This window comes from Telmatherina bonti (assembly GCF_933228915.1).
Source record: "Telmatherina bonti genome assembly, chromosome: 13".
NCBI classification, from domain to species: domain Eukaryota; kingdom Metazoa; phylum Chordata; class Actinopteri; order Atheriniformes; family Telmatherinidae; genus Telmatherina; species Telmatherina bonti.
Genome location: NC_136611.1, coordinates 20,874,005 through 20,894,375, shown reverse-complemented (window position 1 = coordinate 20,894,375; position 20,371 = coordinate 20,874,005). Strand labels below are relative to the sequence as shown.

The following is a 20,371-nucleotide window of genomic DNA, read 5'->3' as shown; positions in this document are numbered from 1 at the left end:
TTATTGAATGAACATGAGCTGCATGTCAGCTTCATCTTTGTATTTGAAACAAAATTTGGTCAGTGCCTTGTGGGTAATGGTAGACTACAGCTTCTAATTCTGCTATCGGATTTTCTTCTTATTTATCTTTTACATTTGATGCAAAGACCTTTTTTTTTTTTTTACAATCATGGCTGTAACAGAAAAACAAATGTTTCCAAAAACACAAATTGGTAACAGATTTATCTGGTATTTAAAGCAAATAAAATCAAATTACAATGTCCACAGAGTGCAGCACTGTAGCAAAATCTTGCACATAAGTTATTATAAAACATGTTAAGAATATAATTAGACAAAAGAAATGATTGAATGAGAGACAAAGCTCAAGGTCTTAAGTCAGTATCAAACTCAACATCCAGTGTTGAATAACTTGCTTACAAAAGCTATCTTGCTACCTTATTCAAACCACCACAATGTGCTGACACATGTAACAGACGAGGCAAGAGTTATAGCTGTACAGCTGGTTTCTGTGTGTGCACACGTACAAATGAAAAGACATAATGGTCTCAGTCGAGTGCTTTTCTGTAACTGAAGAATCTGATTAGTTTGTTTTTATTATGTTTACCTTTGGCAAATGCTCTTCAACTGAGTCAGTGCAGCCAGTTCACAAGGTCGTCCCTTCACTCATAAGGCAGATTGATTTGCATGCAGCACAACAATAAAACATACAGAAATGATATGGATTTTTCTATCAAATTTGGCTCAAAGAGAGCACTGGTATTATTAAAACTTTAATCTCGTGATTTAAAGGAAAACATAATAACACTGTGGGTCCGATATAGAGAAAAACTGGTTCTGTTGCATAGAAAACTTCTACAAAACGGTGTAATATAACAAAGCGTCAACATATACAGATTAATTGTGAGCCTGAGAAATTAGTTTGCAAACAGAGCCGGGCCAAATCTAACTCAATTTACACCACATTCCTTCTTTGATTCACACTTAAATAAATACTTTTTTTTTCTTGTAACATCTCTGGAAATGAATTTCTCCCAAGACTTTGCTACAATTTTATGGTTTGACTGCACATAACTGAAATTCCTGGGTGAGAGTATAAACAAGGATCCAAGAAAAATCACAGAAAAAATATTTACAAAGTACAAACACTTTCAAGTCCTAAATTTTCAGAGGATCTACAGGGGCTGAATGCTTCTCAGAGTTATTCAACTCCTATAATTCGTCATCCAATTTTGCCTGTACAAAACTCCAGGAATCAGTGGTAGTAAAATAATAACAAAAGAAATTACCATCAAGGTATTAACAGCTTAACATTGTAAAATAAAGACACTGGTATAACAACAAAAGGCAACAGATACTCCTCTATTTCAACTGTTGAGGATAGTGTAGGGTTGTGTTTCAAGGTAAAGGGGGGTGGGGGGGGGGGGGGGGGGGGGGGGTGTCTAGTGGTCCCTTTGCCCTGAATAAGAGCTCATCCTGCCTACGTCTTACATATGATCTAAGCCTCAAATCGCTTTGGGCAGATCATAGGAGCAATGAGGGTCATCGTGTAGAGGAAGAGACAGACCCAGCAGGAGGCCATCTTGATCCAAAACACCGACCAGCTCCCCTCCAACAGCTTCTCAATCTTGTGGTCATCATAGCTGCAAGAGAGGTGCACAACTAAAGAACTAAGCAGAGATGCAGTGCAAGGCGGATACTGATACTAGACAACATGCCACTGATGTGTTTTAAAACACATAGAAGCTCAATGTTTGAAAGCCGCTATAAAAAAAAAAAAAAAGAAAACATGCGTATATAAAAACTAATTGCAGAATGCCTAAACAAACAATTACATCAAAATAAAAAAAATATGAGAAAACTCGGAATCAAATAATGTGTTCAATTTGTTGCTTTTATTTGTTTTTGATCTAATTTTTTATACACATGTGCTCATTAGTGATGTTTCACCCTTGCAGAGCGTTTTCATTTTCCATGCAGTGTATTTTGTATTTACAGCTATTGAAATGCTACGACTAAGTCAGTCATACCATTATGATTAATCTGCATTTCAAAATACTTTTCTTGTATCACATACGCATGTTTTTTCCTCAAAGTATTACTTACTGAAACCAGTTGGTGATGGTCATCATGACATAAAGAGAGCCCAGGAAGAAGACAAAGTGGAAGAAGGAATAACTATAGATGGTCCCTTCTCTCTCATCATATACCACATTCTGGCCCGAGCCAGTCTTCTCATCATAATCCTCTGAAAAGCACAAAATACATCATAAAAAGAAGGGTGTGAGCCAGTGCCAAAATAAATGAGACATAATGTTTAATTTCCAGATATGTTTTCTAAAACAACATGTAACCATCTTTGTTATCCAGTAGGGGGCAGTGTGCTACAACACACATTTCTGTTTGGCTCTGATCCTGTTACTGTGTGTTGCCAACCACCTAGTAACAGTGACATCAGCTGTGTTTGCTGACCAATGTGTTCTCACCATCCTCAGTCTGCCTGAGGAATAGCAATAAGTAATGTCCCTGAGTGCATTACCCTTCCTCCAGATACATACTATCTGGAAGAAAGGTAAGATGAGGCCGTTGGGGAGGGAAAATTATACATTGTAATCACCTGTGTCATCGCCAAAGCAGAAGCAACAGCGAGCTCTCTGCAAGGTAAAGAAAAGATAAATGTTACCTTGGAACTGTAAAAAATACAAAGATGTTCAATTCATTTCTCTCTGGTCTCTTTTCAAACAGATTGCGACAACTAATCAGGAGAGCAAGAGTAGTGGGGCTTTCTGTTAATGTGTTTAGCAAGTCTGAAAATGTCACTAACCCAAATACACACTGTGAGGTCTGAATATTTGTGTGTTTACCTCAATCTCTGGCTCACTGTTTCTATATACTCTGAGTGCAGCAGAGCTTCGCCTACTGGTAGATGTCCAACTGCAGGAGGGGGGCAAAAAAAGAAGAAGAAATAAGATAAATGAAGACAGAGGATAAAGGTTGTTATTCTGTCACCCACCCCTCCCCACCCTCCTACAAAAAATTAGCAGTTTTAGACTGCTGCAGAGTCTAATTTCCTTCTATTCAAGGAACAACCACAGGAGACAGGATGCCTCCATTTGATGGGAAACACATGTGAGCAAAAGCAAAAAGCCACAGTTCTTGTCTCTTACAGTTTTTGCGCAACCACAGCCAATCAAATACTGCTTTCTCAGAGTCACAGCCAATCCAGACTAAGTTGTCTGTGTCGCTATGTTATTCCAGGTTGCCTTTATTGCCAATGGGTATGGATGGTAGTTATACTTCTACGCTTCATGGACTCAGTGAAATAACACTCAGAGAAATTAGCTGTAGAGAACTACGGCTTACATAGCTACAGAAATTAAATTTAAAATAAAAAAGGGAAGCAATGTTTCTAAATGTGTGCATGAACAACTGTACATGGCAGAGAGATGACATGTTGACACATTTTGATGCTGTCCCAACTCTATGTTCATGTTAGCATTTAGGTTTTTGGCCATATTTAAATGGTCTCATATGCGATTTTAGAAAGTTATTGGGTAATGAAAAGCGTATCAGAATCTCAGGTAAAAAGTGAACCAAAAGTGAAACCTAACTTGGAGGCATTCAAGCAGGTTGTAGTTCTGCCTGTCAGAAAACAAAAACACTTCTGACTTAAGCAGGCATCTACATTCACTAACATGTACACAAGGTTCGAGTGTCAAACTTATGACCTCATATGACAATTAATTATTGTGCTATATTGTTCTGTATTCATTCTCAAAATGGCCCATCTCATATTGTTCATACTTAATTATTACTTAACTTTTAAATGTTCTTTTTGGGGATCAATAAAGTATGTTTCATTTCATTTCACTTCATTCTTAAAGACTTATTTGAAAGTTTTAGCATCAAGTTGCCCAGATAGATATGTATCTTAGAAGTCATTCAACATTAAAAGTATTAATGTGAACTGGTAGTATTTCAGGTTATCATTTAAACAGATTAATGATATCAATAATATAAAACACAACAAGACAGTTTGATAGAAAAAAAAAATATATGTATGCATCAAATAATTATTTTCTACCACTTTAAAGGTACTTTATACTTTTATATTTAACTTTCAAGCATTTAGTCATGGTGGCCGCAGATAGGCTGAGAGGATTCAGAAAGCACCTGGTTTAAGGATGTCCTCATCAGCACGGGTATTTTTAATTTGTGTTGTCAAATCTTTGTTAAAAACAGCTGCTGTTCTCACAATATCAAATGACTGATTCAATGTTAGGTTGTGGTTTCAAGTTTTATAACTGATAACAACTAAGACTGTCGTTATACATTTAGTTACTATAGTTCAGAGGTGCCCAAAGTCGGTCCTCGAGGGTCACTGTCCTGCAGGTTTTCGATGTATGCCTGTTCTAAAACAGCTGGCTTCCAACAAATGGATCCAACAGTCAATGAAATTCTGCACAATGAGTGATTAGTTTGAGTCAGGTGTGTTAGAACTGGGACAAGTGGGAAACCATTGAGGACCAGAGCTGGGCACCTTTTCTAAAGTTTATGTTCATATGAAATACTGAGGAGTCCAATTTAACACAGTTCGAGCATGTGAATCTTACCAGGAGTAAAGGATGCAGCCAAACAAGATGATGGCTCCCAAAGTGGTGACTATCTTCTTGTCACTTTCTGTCCCAGAGTTGAAGGGGAACACGCAGACAGTTTTGTTCTCACCATCTATCATCACCACTAGACAGAAAGAATGTGCAAACACGGATGAAAAAGATGGAATACAAAGTGAGGCACATATGAAGGGACTGAAAAAGATGCAGCATATTGGTATGTGTATTTTGGCATGGAGTTCTGCAGTGAGGAAAGAAGAAGAGAAAATACAGCTAGTACAACATGCTATAAATCCTGACGCAACAGATTTTGCAACGGTGAGTATTATGTCAAGTAATGTGCTGGCATTAATTTTTATTTTACAAACACAATTTAACATACTTTATTTTAGCACAGAGCACCGTCATGTTTTTTTTTCCCCAATCTCTATTTCATTCATTTTGATACATAATGCTTTGAGTTATAATCTGAGCACAACAAATTTAGAGGCTTATTTGGGAAGAAATTACATGTTATAATGAACTCTTTCTGATCATCTTTATGTTGACTATAAATGGGGTGTGTTAGAAAACCACACTGCCACATGATGAAGTGGAGTATGTAATTAAGATGGCACTGCCATCTTAATTACAATCTAATTACTAGAGTGTATTAACCTTGAATTGACCAACTTTCTCATATTTCAGTTATAAATATAATTAAAGAAGTACATCCTCCCTTTGTACCAATGTTTGCAGAACAAGTTGAGTGGCTTGATTAATGTAGAGAGGAATAAGAAAATAAAGAGCATTAGATACATTATAAGTAGTTAAAACGGTGGATACTGTAAGCCTGTATGTATGTATTCTGTATCTACTGTATGAAATAGCGATTTTCCATCAAAACTGCTGGATTATGTTCAAATGAACTAAGCTCTGTTTGTCCAGTTGTATATTTACCTCCGTCAAGGAGGTTATGTTTTTACCTGCGTTTATCTGTTCGTTTGTTAGTCTGTTTGTTTAAGTTCAAGATAACTCCAAACATTATGAATGGATTTTCATTAATTTTTCAGGAGCTGTTGGAAATATGAGAAGAACTAATATAAATTTGGTGGGGATCCGGATCACTGTTTGGATCAAGAATTTTTTAAAGAATTCTTTAAGATTATGCTTGGCGGAGGTTTGCGCTCTCCGAGTGCTTTACTAGTCATTTTAAGATGTCAGAACACACACAGACTAAAGACTTAGAAATGCTTAACTTGATTTAAAACATGGTCTAAATGCATAGAATTAACATTTACCTGTCTTTAGACATTATTATTCCTTAACTGTTACACATTTTTTTGTAGGCTTGAAAACAACTGTTTGCATGGTGGACGAACGTACAGCTTATTTTGCCAAGGCGAAGTGTTGCCAAACACGAACTAATAAACTAGAAACTTATTTGTGATATATGTATTTTAGCCGAATATCATCATTATTTCTAAACATCAGACTGTCAGAAAAGGTCAAAGTTAAGCTTTACAAATGTTAGTTAAAACCAACTTGAACGCTGTGGCTGAAGATGCAAATCAGCTCTTACTTTCTTTTGGTTTGCTGGAGAAGGCTGAGAAGGTGAGGTACATGACATACACACTGATGACTCCTGGTTGTAACAGACCTGATTTGGGTTGAACTGCACAGACACAAAAGTCAAAACAGAATTTTACAATCAAACTGCCTGCTTTAGCAAGATTTTATATATAGACAACATTACACCACACATGTTGCCATTGGCTAACTTATCTCATTCACAACATCACTATGAAGACTACTTCTTAAAACTTTGTGATTATACAGTCAAATTAAATAAAGCGCTTGTAGTTAAGGGTCCCTTACGTTTCTGTATGTACGGGGAGATGGCCAGCAGGGAGATAATAAAGCAGAGGCTGCCATTGATGCCGAGGAAAATCTTGTTCAGTAAACAGGCCTCAGGGTGAGTGTAGTACACACCCATAAAGACCACAGCTCCCAGAGCAACACTGAACAGAAACAGAATCACAAAGGCCAAGGCTGCGTACCACAGACGATTATACTCCGCTCCTGAACTCCTGCAGATAGAAAGCAGGAAGGGAAAAGAGAAAACAGGTGGGAGAAAGGGAAAAAAAGAACACAATGTGAACAAGGGAAAATCAAATTTGACAGGCAAAATACAGTCAACAGGGGAAAAAACACTGACTGAAGAGAGATTGTCCTAAAGAAAAATACAAAAGAAGAAGAGATAAAAAAAAGAGTCATGCTTGGTAAGTTATAGTTTCCCCATGAGGGGAGAAGAAGACAGGTTTACAGCTTAAGTGCTTTCACATTCATTTCACTTTGGCTGGAAATGGAAGTTTCAGCTTCAATACAGTGGTACTGTGTGCAAAACCAATACACACAGAGAAGTGTGTAGAAAAATGTTTTAAATCCCACAGTGACTGAACCTTTAACAAAAGGGAAACTCCTAAACCACATGTATCTTGTGAATCTGTCAAGAACAGTTCTGCTGCGAAGCCTGACCCCCACACAAAGAAATAAACAAAAAACTGGACAACTTTCTCTTTCCATGTTTTGTTTTTTTTTTACAACTAAATAATCCCACTGAAGAATACATCCCACCATCTGAGTCTCTCAGAGTCTAGAACAACAAAGACGTCCCTGTGATGATCAAACTGAAACAAGCCAGTAAGAGGAAAGAAAAAAGATAAGAGATTTAGTTCTCACCAGTTTGTGTTCCATCTGTGTGCAAACTCAACGAGCAGCATGAGTTGGATCAATAGGAAAATGAATCCACCCCCAGCGCCTATGTAGCGCCACACTGGTGATGAACAGAGGAAGAGACAGTGCATACGTTGAAATGATGGCAAAAGCTGCACATGAACTTACATTTCCTGCAACACTGACTTTGAGGCCAGGGGTTTAAAAAGGATTGCAAAAGTCAGATTTATACTATCCAGGACAAATTCTATGTAGCAGAGAAATGAACCATACCTGAGCTAAACTGGTTTTTGTTTGGGAGTTACCAAAAGTTAAATGTGAATGCTTCATTCATGTGATTTGTGAAGGTTGTGCCGGCTTGCAGACTTCAAAGAAATACCAAGCATATGAGATATTTTGGAAAAGTTGGTAGGAAGAGATAGTAATTGAGCTCGAGACAGAGAGAGAGAGAGAGAGAGAGAGACTCTTTCTTCAACAATTAAATGACAGCTTAAAACATCAGCAGTAATTGTATTATTGTGAGCTGGGTGATACAATAATCTTATTGGATCATGATTTAGTTTACATCAAACTTGATGATAAGCTTGAGACATTTGCAGCAAAACCAGCAACTGTGCAGAGCATGCAGTGTATACCTCTTACTTCAGTCTAAAAGTGGATAGCCCTTAAGGACCACTTTTGAATATTAGCCCCGAAGCAAATGAAACTGTTGAAATCTCCAAACAACGTTGTAAATGTTAAATTAAACAGTCCCATGAACAAAAAGACATTAGTAAGATTTAAGTAAACTGATCAATTTAACTTCATTGTGATTTTTCTCTTTCAAAAAACCTTTCATAAAAGTCTTTCCTGACCTTTATTTTAGGGAGGCATCCCAACTCTCAACAGCAACTCTGGCTACCAGTAAAAGATCAGGTTTTTTATTTCATTTTCTATCACTACTCTATATTTTTTTTTCCATTTAATTATTTTATATTCAAATATTTTATCATTTTATTATCTATATAATTTCTGTTTGCACCAGATCACAACAGAAATAATCTAAGATTTCCTTTCCTCTAGAAGAAGTTCATATGTTTTAATTTAACTAAACAGCCTGATCTTATTATCTTATTCTCATGCTTTTATCTAAATATGTCATGTCATGTCCATACATACAATGCCATGTGCACACACAAGTGAGCTACATTCCCACCATCAAACAAAGAAAATTGCCTTATGGTAATTGGAAATTGTCATTTCAACGACCTGTCAAACAGGAAAATCTTACGGTTTCAGATGAGTAGTTTTTTTTAAGAGTAAGAGCAGCTGGAGGAGGAGATGCAGGTGGAGTTTTCCTGCTTTGGTATATTAAAACTGCATTGGGAAACACGCAGTGAAAACTTCTGTCACCTCATTATTGCCATTATTTCTACTTTAAATAGATGTCTCACTTTCAGTTTCCATCTTTTAACACTCTTAAACTAGCTTGCAAACCAGCTAGGTGCATATTCTTATGTCTCCATGCCTCTTCCCTGTCTCTCCTGAAACAACGACTCGTGTTTGCGCTGGGGATTTCTGGATGGGCGGGAACGTGAGCTGTTTGTTTACTGTGAGGGACAGAAGTCATACTATGGACAAAATCACTTGTAGAAGCTTAAAACCCTGGTGTAACAGTTTGAACTTGATGTTCATGATATGTTCATTTTATATATCTTGTGCAAAATTTCTCAGAATGCATTATTATATTTGATACATCGCCCAGTTTTACAAGCCCTTAAAAACTCAATCACAAGCCAAGTATGTCACATATTACAGGGAAATGTTACTACAGTAATGTTTTTATACTTTTTCATTCGTGGCAGAGTGATGCAGACATTCTATAATATTAGATGTGTTGAAGAAGGTGTACGTCCATTTCTTACCCTCTAGAAAAGTTTCCTCTTGTGGAAGAAAGAAGGCCCCAGCACAGCATGCCGCCAGCATTATAAACTTCAGCAACCAGAATCTGACATTTGAGGCAAATAGAAAAGCAAATATTTATATGTATATTTATTTATATATATATGTATATTTATTTATATATATATGTATATGTATATTTATATATATATATATATATATATATATATATATATATATATATATATATATATATATATATATATATACATATATATATATACATATATATATATATATACACATATATATATATATATATATAATGTGTATGTGTTTATGTTAGTCTTCCTTAGTTAACTGAATTAAGATTAGCATCTTGTTTTGCAGAGCAAATACCTGAAATTCAGGGTTTTTGCCAAATCTAGATGACTGACAGAGCAAAACAGAACACAAATTAACTTCCTCGTACCCGTTATGTATGGCTGCCCTGCAGCCTGTGCTGTTCTTGATTCCTATGGTGATGATCGAGAAGAATAAGAAGAAGCAGGCCATTCCAAAGCACATCTTGTAAACAGCGGAGTATCCAACTAGAGTTTTGCAGTTTTCCCCTGCATTGATCTTCTCACACAGTTCGCTGTAGAAGGGGATCTGGTGAGCAAAACCAAAAACCAAAAATACCATAATAAGATCATTGTGGTGTTATGAAACCCACCTCATTCCATGTATTTCATTGTGGCCACAATGAAAGTGCTCTAATGGTATCTATTCTCAACGTCACGCTTTTAAAAGAGCAGAAAGAGAGAGCAGGCAGCAACAACAAATGCTCTTTCTGTCCGTGGAGCCCTCTTTAATCCTTCATTCTCTATAGCCTGTTAGAGAGGCCTTACAACTGACTGCCAGTGTACACAACAAAGGATGCAGATGAATAAATTAATTGCCTTTTGTAGCAAGTCAAAGAGAGAAAATACACCACAACAATACTGGAGAAAGATTTGGAGTTTCTTTTTAAACATTAAGTTCTGCAAAAAAAAAAAACACTGTCAAGGAAAAGAGTGAGCTACATTAAAAAGGAAGAGATGCAAACTTGGACTGATTAACAGAGACAAGGAATTTGTTGTGGCCTTCAACCGAAAACTGTGTTTTTGTGGCTGACAGCCAAAAGAGCAGATGGCGTTTCAATTTTCTAACCAAATAATGACGATGAAAACATCAGGTGCCTTTATTCACATCACCCTAATGGTGGAGATATGAGTCAGTCAAAAAGGAAAGTTTCGTTGAAAAAAGAAAAAAAAGAAATAAAAACACTTTCTCTTGATAAGATCTATAAATCAGAACTTCAAGTTTTTCTATGGTTTAACTTAGCTCATATAATTGCTGGCAGAATAACTTCTTATAGTTGTCCAAAGGTGAGACACCAACTGATTGAGTTGTCATTACTTGAGCTGAGCTGCATAGTTCAGAGCCAGATCACAACATAAAGCCAAAAGCCTAGTTGGAGCTTTTCTCTCATACTGAAGAGCATATTAGCATGTCCATAGTGTTGTGATTAAGGGGAAAAGGGGCAGGCTGTTTCAGACTGCTGTAAATCTCTTGAGAAAGGACCAGCACTCACATGTCCACAAAGGCTGCTCTCTTAGCAGGGACTTCCCACTGTGCTCAGTGTGTATGTGACACTGTGTGCTTGTCTGTATGAATGTGTATGTGTGTAACTCTGTAGGCTTTGTAAGAGGCCATCAGAGGTCATTTTGTGCCTGGATAGGTCCTTTACTAGGTTCTCATCTCATAAGGAGACATACAGTAGGGAATCGTTTGAATAGTGTAGACCAAATACTGGACACTAAGAGAGGAGGAAGACTGGTGGACAAATATCACCCCCAGCAAGCTTGGCCATTGCTATAGCAACATAGTGGGAAGGAAATGCTCTTCCCACATATACTCCAGAGTTGAGTATGTTTAATATACCAGAGTTACTTGAAAGAAAACCATTCTGTATTTGAAGATAATCAGCCATCATAAAAATTTACAAAAAGAATAGAAGGTGTGTATCACATCATCTCGTCATGTGCCTTTTAACACAAAAAAATGAAAAGAATTTGATAAAACTCAATTTCAGTTTTTCTGCCCCAGTGATCTGCCCCTTTTTTTTTTGGTAAGAATGTGTCAATGATATTAATAACAAAACCATACATAAAGAAGAAGTGGTCTTAAACTTTCAGTGTAATAAAATTTTCTCCCAATATAAACAGGTAATTAGGGTTACTTAACCAAGGTTACTTGGATAACTTTCTAAACTTTGTCCATCGTTGGGTGTTGACGGTGTGTACTTGCAGCTGCTTTCTAGATATTCGGCTAAGTGCTAACTTTTACCACAGGAGGTAAGCGTCATGGAATCTGTGCTCTGCAGAATACACAGTAAAAATATCTGTTGATAGCCATACTGACTTCGTATCAGTGACCAGTTGATTCCAACAACTGGATGTGATTATTCTGGAGTTACAGCTGGGTAACTTCTGTGTTTTTATTTATTGAGACATATTAGCCACAGATTACACAAAAGGCCATTTCATGGTGCTTACCAGATGGGCGCTGTTTCGCAAAACAAAAACAAACTTACTCACAGTTGCTGTGGTGAATATAAACATTCAGCATAAAATTCAGCCATTCCGCAAAATCCACACTACACTCCTCATGTTAAGCTGTTACACATAGATAATTGCGGGATGCTTGTTTTTCCCAACGCTTATGCTGTTTACCGCATATGCTGACCACACAGATTAGATTGTTGTCTCTTTCTACTCTGCTTTCTCTCTGTGAATAGCCTCGCTTCATCTTTTCCAACAGACTCCCAACTCTTGAACAGAGAAAGGACACTGTAAAAAGTGCTCCGTTCAGGGAATGGCCTTAGCTGTGGGAGTCACGACAGCTTCGCAAAGGGAGCAGAAGAAGCCCAAATAGGCATCTACACTTCAGAAAACAAGCCAAAAATCCATAGCGGATAATATTTACAACGAACTTCACCGAAAAATATGTCCACCAAGCAGCCTCCCTAGCACTTTTCGTACTGCATTACTGCTGTAAGACGAACACAGCCACTGGACAAAAAATGATTAATTTTACCAGTCATGGACAAATGCACCATAGAGTAACGACCACCGAGTTACTTTATTTAAAGAGTAATACATTACAGTATTTGTTATGGACCTAAGTAATGGCATTACAGTAACCCAACGCTGGTCACATGACAGACTGCAGCCTACACTCGTGCACATAACAGTGACCTCAGACTTTATTTAGTTGATTTTATCTGATCAGATACTATGATCACTGAGCTGTGGCAAAAATGATAAGATACTTTTAGAGTTGAATCTTTGAAGCCCCCCGACCAAACCATGTAATTTCTACTTATACCGAAGCTTCAGTGCACAGTTAAGAGCTTTAATGGTCAGACTCTGACTGATGACAGCCCCCCCCACACACACACATATACACTCTAAATTAGTTTGTGCTGCATATCATTTTGCTTCTTAATATTTCAGTTGTTTCTTTATTTATTTATTTTTTTGGCACACTTATGCTTGTAGGTAGTTTGAAGGAATTAAACATCATTGGTATGTTATGGTGTGTGATTTATATACTCACATTGTCTCTCATTTTCTGCTCCACAGTAGGGGACATCATAATGGCACAGATGATGGTGACCAACAGGAAATGTAATGCGTACATAATTCTGGTCCCAGTTGACTGTTTGATCTTTGGGCAGCAGTTGCAGCAGCATGAGCAGGCCTCTGAGCCACAGCAGCAGGCCAGCTACACAGAAGACAGTGGAAAGAAAAATAGACAAAAAAAAAAAAAAAGAAGAAAGAGATCAGAAACTTTATCATTCCTGTTACAAAACTTTCCACACCATCTGATACGGACATCAGACAATAAAAGCATTTTTTTAATAGAACAGAAAAAAGTGCAGAAAGGGGGAAAAAATCCCTTGAAAAAAAATGTAGGGCCGTTAAAAGCTGTTGACAATGACCATGTTTTCACCCTACTTAAATCTGCAAACCCTTATTATTCCCCCTCACAAACCCACACACACCCTTATCAGAGAAATGATAAAAAGGATTTTAAACATTTGGTGGAGAGGAAACAGAGATTACCTCAAACAAAGCTACAGGGGTAAACTGTGCACCCTGCAGCCATACAGACAATGTATGCATTGCAAAAAAAAAAAAAAAAAAAAAAAAATAGGTCATTCTGTGACAGTACGCTCCGCACATATAATCAGGAGGTCACATACACAGCTAGTTAGAGAATTTCTCCTGAAGGAGAAGGCACTGAACAAAAATTTAGGGGCATCAAAATTCCAACAGTTTAGGAAAGGTTAGTGAACAAGCAGGAGGAAAGTTTCAGACAAAAATGAAATTACACAGGTAAAAAAAAAAATCATAAATTACATAATTAGAGAAACGTTGTCAAAATGAAATCACATGCATATATGTTCTGTCCTTTGCGAGTCAAAAGTCCCTGGAAAAAGCCTCATGAGTTATAATCTGCCTTTTATTAAAGTGAAGTTTTATTAACACTAAACCTCTCTCTTTCACAGCAGCAACTTTTGGTCCTTGCAGACAATGAAGTCAATTGTCTAAACACACACACACATTTAACATAGAGGCCCACACTGTTTCTTCCGCCAGGGTGTCACATAGGAGGAACATAATACATAAAGGCATACCCAGTGTTCCATTTAGGAAAGAAGAGGCTCTATAATTATTCACAATGCCTTTCTGTAGGCGCCCCACCCTGTTTGTGTAACCCTCCTTCTCCACATACTGCAGACACACACTACTGTGGCAAGAGGTAAAACTGTTACTGAATTGTGGGAACACTGGTACCAGTGCAATGGAATGTAGACCAACCACTTCTGTGCATATCAGACTAAAAAAAAGTGTTTTCTGGATGCAGTTACTCCTGTTAACAGTTGTTCTACATTATATTATGGAGTATAATAATTAATTATTAATATAATAATGGTAATAATTAGTGTAATAATTAATTATTATACATATACATATTTTCACACACATTTTTGCTAAGTTTTTGTTTCATAAATAATGACAGGATATAATGCATGGTTGTGATTACCTAATCTTAACTCCTGTAACGACCAGATCTTTTTACCATGTGCTGATCTCATACATGACACCTTGGATGTGTACTTTTTCCATGTTTATCAATGGATGTCACATTCTAACAGCATGTCTTTTTTTTTTTTTTATCTTAATCATAAACACTGATATGGTGACTTTAGGGTTCAGCATATTTCCCAAGAACACTTACATTTGATAGTAAAGTTGGGGATTCAACTAACTTTGAGTTCAGTGGCAATACTTTTCTATTAGCCCAATTGGTGTGGGTGCGTTGTTCAGAGTACAGCAATGTCCACTGTAACCTGGTTGTGCTCAACATGCCACAAAGCGTATCATTTAGGCACACAAGCACATGGTTAGGATCATTATGTTTCTCTTTTCACATGACTGCTTCATAAATGACTCTGTTCAAACATTTCTGTGTGTATCTTGCCTGGAAAATAAACTTTTTCTGTGAGTTTTTTGCCCTCAGGTTGAAGCCTGCAGACTTGTAGCCTTGCCCATTGGGGCTAAAAGCTGACTGATATATTTTCAACAACTCTACAAGAGATTCTCATGTAAAACCTGCACCACTGTTTCTAACCAGTTCACTATCAGAGCATATAAGTGTTTCTCCAAAGACACTAATTCCTCCTCAGACTACATAAGTGCATTATGAGGCCAATGGCTAAAATGTACAAGATCTAATTTGATGCTTTCCTAAACGTGTAACCTTGATTTTATGCATGTGCCTTGTAGTCTCCATCTGACTCCATACAACTTAACAGGATAAGCCGTTCCCTTTGTCTCTGCTGTGCTCACATGTCTCAACCAATGGCCGATTAATTAACCACAACAGACTGCAAGAAAGTAGGAAAGACACAGAACAATTTAAGTTGTGAGTGTGTTTAGATTTCATTAGTTAGGGGTGTTTCACCAGCAGATCGCACACAGGGAGAGTGGCCACAGACTGAAGCTAACAGAGGGAGGGGGGATCTAGGAGAAGGGAATGCCTTTAGGAATTCCACTGCACGCAGATGGATACAGAGAGGGTATCCATAGTAACCTACGCTAAACCTACCCACTTGATAGGCCAACCACTGCCCTGTGAGCCCCACCAGCATAGCGACAGGTGGTTGGCGAGTCTGCAGTTTACACCTCGACCTAAATATCAACCGCAGCCTCCCCGGCGGCTTGTCATACTTTTCTCACCACCATCCACAGACAAGTCCTTTATGTGCATGACTTACGTAAAGTCTGGATTCTCACAACACAGTGATAGAGAAACTCTCACAGGACAAAAACTTGAAGCTATGTTTCACTCTTCATCTCATATTCTCCCCCATCCTGTTACTTTGGGGTTTATTGTCTTCATTCTTTGTCCTTTTTCCTCTTCTTTTCTCTTTCACACTCTTCTTTGTTCTCTTTACTTGCCCTTTACCCCTTTTGCCACTTACTCTTCGATGCTTGGTTACCTTTCAGCGGTTTGAGGGGTGTAACAAATACAATGTCATCACTTCCTTATGAAAAGCATGCACATACAGAACTCAGAATCAGCACTAAGAGCACAAAGAAATAGAAAACCACACTGCTGCACAGTCCTACACTTTGTAAATTCAAAACTATATCTTTGAGCTTTGCATGAGCACTGCTGATAATGATCGTGTTTTAACTCTACTTAAATCTCCAACCCCTTATTACTCCCCCCATTCCCTCACAAAAACATCTCAGTAGTGATGAAAAGGATTTTAAACATTAGGTGGACAGGAGACGGAGGTTTCAGTCAAAGCCACAGAGGTAAACTGTGCAGCACCATGCAGCCATACAGACAACTGTCTAGGCGATGCAAACAGGCTTGTTGCAAAAAATAGGTCACTCTATGACATTACGCTCCGCACATATAATCAGGAGGTCACATACATAGCTACTGTAATTAGAGACTATCTCCTTCAGCAAGTCAATCTACCGACAAACATACATGCTGGGGAGTGAGTACATTATGAGAATCTAAGAGAAATTTCAACAGCAGGAGGAGAAAACTACTTAGCTGAAAAGGTTTTATTAATGGTAGGTTACACAGGTGACACACCCAACAATTAACCCTTTTCTCTAAAGTAAATGAGACAAAACATAACTCTGAGCAGACTCAGTATCTGTAAAAACAACATGATCTGCCTACAGATTAATACATCTAATTACTCCTTGTCCTCCATCCCGTAGGATAATTAGGCTTTTTACACAAAGCCAGCAACCACAACATTGAATTGGCTTCAGTGAATCATGGCAGACCAAGATCTAAGATGAAACTACAGACACACCTCATCTCAAATTACAACAATGCTCTGTGTTGGAGGCGGTCACAGGAAGCTGCACAAGAGGAAATGAAAGACAAGGAATAAAAAACATGAGCCCAGTAAAACAAAGTTTTTTATTACTGACAACAGAACAAAAAGAAAATCACCCTTTTTTTAATTCAAGTTAGGCATTCTCCATTCATCTTTAGACTGTACCTGACAGATGCACAACTGCGTATATAGCTAGGCAGCTAGACACGCGCGCACACACACACACAGCAAAAATGTATCAATGCTCTATTTCCTAAACAAAAAAAGTTCTTTGCTTCTCTCTGGGCAAATATAGTCTCTGGCTACAACCAACAGCTAAAAACTTTAGTTCAGTGGAGTGAAAAGAAAACAAAAAAAAAGGGAGAACTACAAGGACATAATGTGGGCAGTGATCTAACAATTTCAGCAGACAAAAGAAACAGACTGCACAAACACACAAAGAGCATCGGAATACAAGACTGTTTCAGATCAACAGATACAAACTAATCCATCATCATGTAGCTTTCACGCAGGGTAGGAGGCCTTTTTCTCTTGCCCAAAGTGGATTTTTTTTATGAGAATGAGGCTTCAGCAACACAAAATGAAACTAAAATAATATATTGATGCAATTTCACACAGTTAAATCAGCACTTCAACTCTTACACACCCCGCCGACGGTCAAGAAAACTATTATCAGTGCTGTATGATAGTTCAGAGGGAGACAAGAGGAATGAAGGACGGCCAGCCATATCTCCATGACAAAACAAACTCCTGCTGATCAAAGCAGAATTCCTAAAGGGGAGTTGAAAATAGCCGACATGCCATAATGTTGGGAAGCAATTCTAATCATGTGACCAACCCAGACATTTTTTTCTTTTTGTGTTCTCTGTTTTATAAATGGACTTCCACTAATGTGTAGTAGTATCGGCTATAGCCTAATAGATTATCAGCAACTGTATAAAGACAATTCGGTTATATTACAGACCTTGCTAAATGTCTGCAAGCTGCCATTTGATAGTCTTCTTTTTTTGGGTGGCACTTCCTTTTTTAAACACATTACACCAATAAACTCAATATGGAATGGAAATGAATAACTACATGACAACATTAACAATAACATATGACCAATCCATTCCTTTTTTCATCAGACTGCTTTAGTTATTTAAGGAGATGGTAATGATAGAGAGAAGGCAAAACATGGGTGATAAATACATTCTGAAAAGGAGGTGCAAAACAAACAGAACAATGTCAATTATCCACAAGAACTAAGTTTTTCAAAGTCTGAAATGCTTAATGACACCTTATGAAGAAGGATGTCTGGAGATCCATACTTTCTACCATCCCTCTGACTCAATTAGTGTCAGACCATATTTGAGCTTCTTTCAGGCGCCCACATGGTTCTAGCCCCTTCCAGCACTTAGTCAACACTTAACACACTTTGGGCAACATTCAGCTTTAAATAAGTCAACATTGTATGCGTCACTGATTTTACTAAGAAATTACAAGCAAGCTGCTCCAACACCACCCCCACTCCTCGCCTTAAACTACCCAAACAATGCCCACCCTCTTCTAATTTCTACCTTCACGCCAAGGAGGAAATTAACAGCCCACACACCAGCTTGGGCCTCTAAACCTCAAGTGTGCCCCTTAAATCCACATGCAAAAAGTTAATTAGAAGCATACAAATAATTAAGAGACTATGACCATTTAAATATGGTGTCTGTGAGTGGGATTAACACACCACAAGCAAAGCAACACACAAATGATCTCATTGTTTGCAGTTCTTTTCCCCTTAATCCTGCCCCTTTTTCATCATTCTCATGCCTTGAAAAGAACAGGAAATGGAAGTGATCCCCTCCTTTGATGAGGGATGTGCATGTGTAATTAAATTCCTGCTTTGACCAGCTCAGCAGTGGCGACCCTGAGGTCGAAAATAAGCTGTTAGTTGCAAAAAACAAAAAAAACAAACAAACAAACAAAACTACCCAAACTTTAACAAGTATACACCATCCATGTTTTGTTTTTTTAATTAATTAAAATAAACCTTCTTAAACCACAAAAACTGTGGCCATAATTATTCTGAGAGAAACGACAACATATGACCACATATTATTATTATATATCATTAATGTAGGAGGACGCATAGTTATTCATATGTATACACATGGTTGTTGAAAGAAGCGTGGAGAGACTAGAAGATGCTTTTAAAAGGTAGAAAGACGTGGCAGAAATAGCAACTATGATGGATACATTTTTATCTCTCATCCTCACACAATAAAGCAGTCCACCCACAAGGTTTTTTAATCAAGCTTGTCAGGTTACTTCTGATGTTTGCTCGCAGTATTCTGCTGACCGTGCTCTCGTCTCGCTTTGTCCTCTTACGTTTGACGTTACTTACATTGAAGTTATTTATCTGGTTCAGTGGAGGAATCGTCTTTTTTCATGCTGAGAGTTAATGACGGTAACCGAGGAGGGAAATTATTTCGATACGGATAACTGTAGACCGACATTGAATGTAAAAAACGGAGACAAATATAGATGTGAACCGTTAAAACAAATACTGTCATAACCGTCAGCGTCTGGACGCAGCGGACGCTTCACGTTTGTTGGACAACAATGAACACAAGCTGAAAGTGTGAGCGGCTATTGTTCCTCACCTGCGAGATACAGCACGGAGTACACATTCTGCTGGGATTAACTGAGTCCAATCCGCTTCGGAGGGAGACTAACTCGGTTTTTTTTGTGTGTAAATGTTCTCCTCTTCTTCATAAGATCACCACCACACAGTGAACAACGCGCTCCTCCCTTTCCACAGCTCCGTCGTCCACCCGCCTGCTGACGGCGTTGCCTGTCCGCGCCGCGGCTGTACCTCCTCCCTTTCCGTCCCTCCTCCCACAGCACGTCGCGCCATGCACTCCCCACAGACCATCAAAAGCTAGTTGAGACATCAAGACTGTGCAAGTCCGTTTCAGGATGTAGATACAGCTTTATTTAAGTCCCAGCATGATATATTTACAAAAACATTGTTCACTTTTTGCTTAACATGTCAACTTGATTCAGAAGAGAAAGAAATATTCGGCACCAATCCAAACCACACCAGAAACAGAATAAACAGACTGCATGTGAAGAGTTAATAATCTTTCCCTTTATGTTAGTTTGATCCTTCTTTCTGGGGTTGCTTTTTCTTTGTTGTTTTGTCATTTTTCAATAGCTCTGACAGTGACATTGTTCAAAGGAAACATCTGACTATTCAGTTGGGCCTGTGCCAAGAAGCCCATTCAGTGATTCATCCTTGGGTATCCGAAAAATATTAAAAAGAATATTTATCAGTATGTATGTCAGTCACTCATAATTTGAGTGATTTTTATTTTTACCATCGTATTTGACCATCATTATAAGATGAATAATAAATTATGAAAAATTTTCCTGAAACTTCCTCTGTACAAAAAGGGAAACTCTGCCTAAATGCTGCAGACAATTTTGGTTTCCATACACATGGGCATTTGGCTGAATCATACATGAGTTTCATTTTACCCAAAAGCTCACACTTGGCAACAGTGTGATGGTAACTATGAATTTAGTGGCCTTGACAAGGCCTGCCCTGATAAGATAGCCACTTCTTTCTCTGTCAGTAGCGGTTGTATCTGTTTACCAAAGCTGTCACATGACTCACCACTGATTCCAGTTAGAAGCCAGTCACTGTATGTCTTCCCAGCCCTGT

At 38.0% G+C, this 20,371-nt stretch overlaps 1 protein-coding gene across 1 annotated transcript; it reads right to left on the bottom strand.

The window, feature by feature from the left end:
* Positions 1–49: 49 nt before the first annotated feature.
* serinc5 (serine incorporator 5) lies at positions 50–19,464 on the bottom strand. Its single transcript, XM_079251263.1, has 12 exons — positions 19,308–19,464; positions 12,849–13,016; positions 9,679–9,857; positions 9,230–9,312; positions 7,332–7,425; positions 6,468–6,679; positions 6,172–6,264; positions 4,611–4,737; positions 2,862–2,931; positions 2,615–2,651; positions 2,104–2,245; positions 50–1,640 (listed from the first exon to the last, which is right to left on the bottom strand). The coding sequence occupies exons 1-12, from the start codon at positions 19,332–19,334 to the stop codon at positions 1,496–1,498; spliced, it is 1,377 nt and encodes a 458-aa protein (XP_079107389.1). The 5' UTR covers positions 19,335–19,464; the 3' UTR covers positions 50–1,495.
* Positions 19,465–20,371: the final 907 nt, after the last annotated feature.

Coding starts and splice junctions, on each gene's coding strand:
- serinc5 (XM_079251263.1), bottom strand. CDS start 19,334: ATGTGTACTCCGTGCTGTATCTCGCAG. Junction 4,738..6,171: donor CTCCAGCAAACCAAAAGAAA/GTAAGAGCTGAT, acceptor CTTTCTGTCTAG/TGGTGATGATAGATGGTGAG. Junction 2,652..2,861: donor ACAGTGAGCCAGAGATTGAG/GTAAACACACAA, acceptor TTTACCTTGCAG/AGAGCTCGCTGTTGCTTCTG.